This window comes from Oncorhynchus kisutch, unplaced genomic scaffold (assembly GCF_002021735.2).
Source record: "Oncorhynchus kisutch isolate 150728-3 unplaced genomic scaffold, Okis_V2 scaffold4014, whole genome shotgun sequence".
Classification (NCBI taxonomy): Eukaryota; Metazoa; Chordata; class Actinopteri; order Salmoniformes; family Salmonidae; genus Oncorhynchus; species Oncorhynchus kisutch.
This window is the reverse complement of record NW_022265959.1, coordinates 75,001-83,190: the sequence shown is the minus strand read 5'-3', so window position 1 is coordinate 83,190 and position 8,190 is coordinate 75,001. Positions and strand designations below refer to the sequence as shown.

Here is an 8,190-nt window from a genome sequence, read left to right as displayed (position 1 = left end):
TACACCCGGCAACCCTGGTCTAAAACAGATTATGCCCTCTAACCCTGGTCTAAAAACAGATTACACCCTTCAACCCTGGTCTAAAACAGATTACACCCTTCCGTAGAGGCACTGAATGCAACCGTCAGAGAGATAGAGATGCGACCATTCTACCTCTGAACTAAACTGGAACCTTCCATTTGCAATTTGAGGATTCTACTTAACTATCAAGTTAAACACTGTTTATTGCCAAAATGTCAGACATTAAAATAAAAGTAATTGATTACAAATTATACAATATAGTAATCATATTCACAGTTATAACAATGTTATAATAATAACTATCTAACAATGTAATAAACATTAGAAAGCCAAACAAATAAAGTGGCAATAGACCCAATCCTCATCTAGACATCTTGCTGCTGGTTTTATAATTCAATGTCACATACTGGTTGTGTCTCAAGATGCATCTTATTCCTTACACAGTGCACTACTTTAGACCAGGGCCCATGGGGAAAAGGGGGCCATTTGGGATGAGGTAAATTATCATTTTGTTCACCATTCCTCTTGAGTTGTGAGATTCAGACATTCATGGTGGAGTCTCAACCCTCGACAGAACCCTGGCGGAGTCTCAACCCTCGACAGAACCCTGGCGGAGTCTCAACCCTCGACAGAACCCTGGCGGAGTCTCAACCCTCGACAGAACCCTGGCGGAGTCTCAACCCTCGACAGAACCCTGGCGGAGTCTCAACCCTCGACAGAACCCTGGCGGAGTCTCAACCCTCGACAGAACCCTGGCGGAGTCTCAACCCTCGACAGAACCCTGGCGGAGTCTCAACCCTCGACAGAACCCTGGCGGAGTCTCAACCCTCGACAGAACCCTGGCGGGGTCTCAACCCTCTGGGTTACATTCTACACATGTTAATATGGGCTGTCTCTGGGTTACATTCTACACATGTTAATATGGGCCGTCTCTGGGTTACATTCTACACATGTTAATATGGGCCGTCTCTGGGTTACATTCTACACATGTTAATATGGGCCGTCTCTGGGTTACATTCTACACATGTTAATATGGGCCGTCTCTGGGTTACATTCTACACATGTTAATATGGGCCGTCTCTGGGTTACATTCTACACATGTTAATATGGGCCGTCTCTGGGTTACATTCTATTCCCTATGAGCTCTGGTCTAAAGTAGTGCACTATATAGGGAATAAGTTGACACTTCAGACACAGCCATAGAGATCTGCTGCCTCCTATCCCAGTCTCTCAGTCCGTCTAGCCAAGACAGAGAGTCTGCTGCCTCCTATCCCAGTCTCTCAGTCCGTCTAGCCAAGACAGAGAGTCTGCTGCCTCCTATCCCAGTCTCTCAGTCCGTCTAGCCAAGACAGAGAGTCTGCTGCATGGACCTACAGCCAGGATTGGCAAGTCTGGTCCGGTAGGGCCCAAACACTTCTGTTATGAGCTTCAGTTCCTTTGGTTTTCAGCTGAAGAACCAAAGCGTTGCTTTGAGTCACAATCAAACTGAATGGAAACAAAGTTGGTTTTACATCCTTCATAAACATTCAGGTTACCAGACTGTTTCAGAAGTTAACCTTATTTTGCAAACAAAAACAATTGTTTACCCTCAAAGACCAATTTTGTAAAGTTTAAAAACTTGTCAGAGGTCTTAGAGTCTGATGTGTCTACAGGAAAAGAAACGCCCAATAACTAATGTGTCTATTATCTTGTCAAAGTCCTTCAGGCTGGAGTGAGGGGCAACACACCTACCAGTATTACATATTTAGAACAGGTTTAGAACAAATATCATGCGATACGGCCGAAGTGACATTCTTCAAACACTTTTTGTCAACCAGTGTCATGTAAAAATCCATAGAAATGATCAGAATAGATTCTCCTCTACAAAGACAAAAACACTCGCAACTTCTTGTTATTGTGATGCGTCTGTCAGGTGAAAATTTGGCTGGTGAACAGAGCAGCTAGTTCACACCAGTAAATACCGACACGCTCTGAGTTGCTGCTGGAACAAACTGAAACCAGAAACAAACCATTAGTAGAATGATGCTGTATTAAGAGATGTTAGTCGTTGGACAGTAGATGATATGTCAAGATGTGGATTATTAATACCAATATTGTCCGTCTTTCAATTGGACCGTCCATGCCCATTACAGACTGCTGGACTGGTCACAGGCTGCTGAGGCTCTGCATGACCTCCTGAGACCTTCAGTTCCTCATGTCCACCAGTCCAGAGGCTATGCATGTACTCCTGACACCTTCAGTTCCTCATGTCCACCAGTCCAGAGGCTATGCATGTCCTCCTGAGACCTTCAGTTCCTCATGTCCACCAGTCCAGAGGCTATGCATGTCCTCCTGAGACCTTCAGTTCCTCATGTCCACCAGTCCAGAGGCTCTGCATGTCCTCCTGACACCTTCAGTTCCTCATGTCCACCAGTCCAGAGGCTATGCATGTCCTCCTGAGATGGTCAGTTCCTCATGTCCACCAGTCCAGAGGCTATGCATGTCCTCCTGAGATCTTCAGTTCCTCATGTCCACCAGTCCAGAGGCTATGCATGTCCTCCTGAGACGTTCAGGACTCCCACAGTCCTTCATTCATTCATCCAGGAGACCAGAGGAGGAGATGATGACCGAAGGGGAGAGGAAGAGGTGAAGGCACCATGATGTCATTGCTGCAGATCAAATGTCTGAACACACTGACTGGAACAGCAGTAGGCCACGAAACTCACTGTGGTTCTGGAGACGGAGACAGTGTGAGAGAGAGACAGTGAGAGAGACAGTGAGAGTGTGAGAGGAAAGAGCAGAGAGAGAGAGAGAGAGAGCAGAGAGAGAGCAGAGAGCAGAGAGAGAGAGCGCAGAGAGACGGCACAGAGAGAGTGTGTGAGAGGAAAGAGCAGAGAGAGAGAGACAGTGAGAGTGTGAGAGGAAAGATCAGAGAGAGAGAGAGAGAGCAGAGAGAGAGAGCAGAGAGAGCAGAGAGAGAGAGCGCAGAGAGAGGGCACAGAGAGAGAGGAAAGAGCAGAGAGAGAGAGAGACAGACGGAGACGGAGACAGAGAGAGAGACAGTGAGTGTGAGAGGAAAGAGCAGAGAGAGACAGAGAGAGTGAGTGTGTGAGAGGAAAGAGCAGAGAGAGAGAGAGAGCAGAGAGAGAGAGAGCAGGGAGAGAGAGAGAGAGAGAGAGAGAGAGGAAAGAGCAGAGTGAGAGCAGAGAGAGAGGAATGAGCAGAGAGAGAGCAGAGAGAGAGAGGAGAGAGAGAGAGAGACAGAGACAGAGACAGAGCAGAGAGAGAGGAAAGAGCAGAGAGAGAGAGGGAGAGAGAGAGAGAGAGAGAGAGAGAGAGAGGCAGAGAGAGAGAGAGGCAGAGACAGAGAGAGAGGAAAGAGCAGAGAGAGACAGAGAGAGAGAGAGAGAGAGAGAGAGAGAGAGAGAGAGAGAGACAGTGAGAGTGTGAGAGGAGAGAGCAGAGAGAGACAGAGACAGAAACAGAGAGTGTGTGAGAGGAAAGAGCAGAGAGAGACAGTGAGAGTGTGAGAGGAAAGAGCAGAGAGAGAGAGAGAGAGAGAGCAGAGAGAGAGAGCGCAGAGAGAGGGCACAGAGAGAGGGCACAGAGAGAGAGAGAGAGAGAGGAAAGAGCAGAGAGAGAGAGAAAAGAGCAGAGAGAGAGAGAGAGAGACAGAGAGAGACAGAGAGAGAGCAGAGAGAGAGAGCAGAGAGAGAGAGAGCAGAGAGAGAGAGAGCAGAGAGAGAGAGCGAGACAGAGAGAGCGACAGAGAGAGAAACAGAGAGAGAGAGAGACAGAGAGAGAGAGAGAGAGGAAAGAGCAGAGATTGAAGAGAGGGAGAGAGAGAGAGAGCGGAGAGAGAGCGAGAGAGAGAGAGGAAAGAGCAGAGAGAGAGGAAAGAGCAGAGAGAGAGAGGAAAGAGCACAGAGAGAGAAAAGAGCAGAGAGAGAGAGAGACAGAGAGAGAGGAAAGAGCAGAGATTGAAGAGAGGGAGAGAGCAGGGTAGGGCAGAGAGAGAGAGAGAGAGCGAGAGAGAGAGACAGAGAGAGACAGAGAGAGACAGAGAGAGACAGAGAGAGACAGAGAGAGACAGAGAGAGAGAGCGAGAGAGAGAGGAAAGAGCAGAGAGAGAGGAAAGAGCAGAGAGAGAGGAAAGAGCACAGAGAGAGAGAGAGACAAGAGCAGAGAGAGAGAGAGAGACAAGAGCAGAGAGGAAAGAGCACAGAGAGAGAGAGAGAGGAAAGAGCACAGAGAGAGAGAGAGAGGAAAGAGCACAGAGAGAGAGAGAGGAAAGAGCACAGAGAGAGAGTCAGAGAGAGAGAGTGACAGAGAGAGAGAGAGAGGAAAGAGCAGAGAGATTGAAGAGAGGGAGAGCAGGGTAGGGCAGAGAGAGAGGAGAGGGACTATTAGAAGGACTGGAGTAAAGTAGTGGTCCTATGAGACCTTCAGGTTTAGGGTCAGGGGTGGTTAGGGGTCTGGGGTGGTTACGGGTCAGGGGGGGTTGGGGGTCAGGGGTGGTTGGGGTCAGGGGTGGCTAGGGTCAGTTGGGGTCAAGGGTCGTTAGTTTCAGGGGTGGGGTCGTTCAGGTTTCAAGGGTGGGGTCGTTAGTTGGGGGTCAGGGGTGGTTGGGGTCAGGGTTAGCTACCTGCGGTGTACCCCAGCCAGAGCGGTCTCTCTGAGAGGGAACAGTTTGGGGTAGATGATGGTAAACATGGGCTGACTGCAGCGGTGACAATGTCCCAGGGGGCATTGGAGCAGGTCCAGAAGGCTTCTGGGTAACAGGAAGGGCGGCAGCAGACTCCGCTCTGAGAGACAGACAGGGAGAGAGAGAGAGGAGGAATATATTGACTGATTTTCCTCTATTTCTCCATTAAGGTTCCCTTTAACCACCTGGGACAGAGGGAGATTTAATGTCACATCATTATGACCAGGGGTCCTACCATTCCCTTTAACCACCTGGGACAGAGGGAGATTTAATGTCACATCATTATGACCAGGGGTCCTACCATTCCCTTTAACCACCTGGGACAGAGGGAGATTTAATGTCACATCATTATGACCAGGGGTCCTACCATTCCCTTTAACCACCTGGGACAGAGGGAGATTTAATGTCACATCATTATGACCAGGGGTCCTACCATTCTCTTTAACCACCTGGGACAGAGGGAGATTTAATGTCACATCATTATGACCAGGGGTCCTACCATTCCCTTTAACCACCTGGGACAGAGGGAGATTTAATGTCACATCATTATGACCAGGGGTCCTACCATTCTCTTTAACCACCCGGGACAGAGGGAGATTTAATGTCACATCATTATGACCAGGGGTCCCACCATTCTCTTTAACCACCTGGGACAGAGGGAGATTTAATGTCACATCATTATGACCAGGGGTCCTACCATTCCCTTTAACCACCTGGGACAGAGGGAGATTTAATGTCACATCATTATGACCAGGGGTCCCACCATTCCCTTTAACCACCTGGGACAGAGGGAGATTTAATGTCACATCATTATGACCAGGGGTCCCACCATTCTCTTTAACCACCTGGGACAGAGGGAGATTTAATGTCACATCATTATGACCGTTACACTATCCTGGACACGTGTCTGTCTCATGGTATTCAATGTGCTAGACCATCCAGTCATTCAACTTTAACCATAAAGTTGAAATAATAATGATAGTGGCATTGTTGTACTCAGACAGACCACAGCAGTAGCAGGATGCCTGGGGGTTAGTGACAGACCACAGCAGGATGCCTGGGGGTTAGTGACAGACCACAGCATGATACCTGGGGGTTAGAGACAGACCACAGCAGGATGCCTGGGGGTTAGTGACAGACCACAGCAGGGTGCCTGGGGGTTAGTGACAGACCACAACAGTAGCAGGATGCCTGGGGGTTAGTGACAGACCACAGCAGGGTGCCTGGGGGTTAGTGACAGACCACAGCAGGGTGCCTGGGGGTTAGTGACAGACCACAGCAGGGTGCCTGGGGGTTAGTGACAGACCACAGCAGGGTGCCTGGGGGTTAGTGACAGACCACAGCAGGATGCCTGGGGGTTAGTGACAGACCACAGCAGGGTGCCTGGGGGTTAGTGACAGACCACAGCAGGGTGCCTGGGGGTTAGTGACAGACCACAGCAGGGTGCCTGGGGGTTAGTGACAGACCACAGCAGGGTGCCTGGGGGTTAGTGACAGACCACAGCAGGATGCCTGGGGGTTAGTGACAGACCACATCAGGATGCCTGGGGGTTAGTGACAGACCACAGCAGGATGCCTGGGGGTTAGTGACAGACCACAGCAGGATGCCTGGGGGTTAGTGACAGACCACAGCAGGATGCCTGGGGGTTAGTGACAGACCACAGCAGGATGCCTGGGGGTTAGTGACAGACCACAGCAGGATGCCTGGGGGTTAGTGACAGACCACAGCAGTAGCAGGATGCCTGGGGGTTAGTGACACACCACAGGAGTAGCAGGATGCCTGGGGGTTAGTGACAGACCACAGCATGATACCTGGGGGTTAGAGGCAGACCACAGCAGGATGCCTGGGGGTTAGTGACAGACCACAGCAGGATGCCTGGGGGTTAGTGACAGACCACAGCAGTAGCAGGATGCCTGGGGGTTAGTGACAGACCACAGCAGTAGCAGGATGCCTGGGGGTTAGTGACAGACCACAGCAGTAGCAGGATGCCTGGGGTTAGTGACAGACCACAGCAGGATGCCTGGGGGTTAGTGACAGACCACAGCAGGATCCCTGGGGGTTAGTGACAGACCACAGCAGGATGCCTGGGGTTTAGTGACAGACCACAGCAGGATGCCTGGGGGTTAGTGACAGACCACATCAGGATGCCTGGGGGTTAGTGACAGACCACAGCAGTAGCAGGATGCCTGGGGTTAGTGACAGACCACAGCAGGATGCCTGGGGTTTAGTGACAGACCACAGCAGGATGCCTGGGGGTTAGTGACAGACCACAGCAGGATGCCTGGGGGTTAGTGACAGACCACAGCAGGATGCCTGGGGTTTAGTGACAGACCACAGGAGTAGCAGGATGCCTGGGGTTGCAGTGATATGAAAGAATGGCGCCGGAGGGGATAACCAGAAGCCATGGATTACAAAGCAACATCCACACTGAGCTAAAGGCTAGAGCTGACGCTTTAAAGGAGGGGATAACCAGAAGCCATGGATTACAAAGCAACATCCACACTGAGCTAAAGGCTAGAGCTGACGCTTTAAAGGAGGGGATAACCAGAAGCCATGGATTACAAAGCAACATCCACACTGAGCTAAAGGCTAGAGCTGACGCTTTAAAGGAGGGGATAACCAGAAGCCATGGATTACAAAGCAACATCCACACTGAGCTAAAGGCTAGAGCTGACGCTTTAAAGGAGGGGATAACCAGAAGCCATGGATTGCAAAGCAACATCCACACTGAGCTAAAGGCTAGAGCTGACGCTTTAAAGGAGGGGATAACCAGAAGCCATGGATTACAAAGCAACATCCACACTGAGCTAAAGGCTAGAGCTGACGCTTTAAATGAGGGGATAACCAGAAGCCATGGATTACAAAGCAACATCCACACTGAGCTAAAGGCTAGAGCTGACGCTTTAAAGGAGGGGATAACCAGAAGCCATGGATTACAAAGCAACATCCACACTGAGCTAAAGGCTAGAGCTGATGCTTTAAATGAGGGGATAACCAGAAGCCATGGATTACAAAGCAGCATCCACACTGAGCTAAAGGCTAGAGCTGACGCTTTAAAGGAGGGGATAACCAGAAGCCATGGATTACAAAGCAACATCCACACTGAGCTAAAGGCTAGAGCTGCCGCTTTAAAGGAGCAGGACACTAATCTGGACACTTATAAGAAATCCCGCTTTGCCCTCCGACGAACCATCAATACAGCAAAGTGTCAATACTGGACTAAGATGGAATCCTACTACACCGGCATTGATGCTTGTTGGATGTGGCAGGGCTTACAAACTATCATGGATTACAAAGGGAAACCCAGCCAAGAGCTGCCCAGTGACGCAAAACTACCAAACTAACTAAATGCCTTCCGTGCTCGCTTTGAGGCAACACTGAATCATGAATGAGAGCACAAGCTGTTCCGGACGGCCGTGTGATCATGCTCCATGTATCCGATTCCGTATCCGATGTGAGTGTAATTTCAGTGTGTAATGTATCAT

The 8,190-nt window shown here is 50.0% G+C and overlaps 1 protein-coding gene across 1 annotated transcript in view; it reads right to left on the bottom strand.

Moving 5' to 3' along the window:
- Positions 1–206: 206 nt before the first annotated feature.
- The window catches only part of LOC109887106 (leucine-rich repeat-containing protein 28), a 28,430-nt gene continuing 20,446 nt past the window's right edge, over positions 207–8,190 (bottom strand). Inside the window, exons 11-12 of the mRNA XM_031821761.1 lie at positions 4,646–4,805; positions 207–2,733 (exon numbers count right to left, since the gene is read on the bottom strand). Coding sequence (XP_031677621.1) covers positions 2,664–2,733; positions 4,646–4,805 — 230 coding nt within the window. The 3' untranslated portion in view covers positions 207–2,663. The remainder of the gene's footprint in view (positions 2,734–4,645; positions 4,806–8,190) is intronic.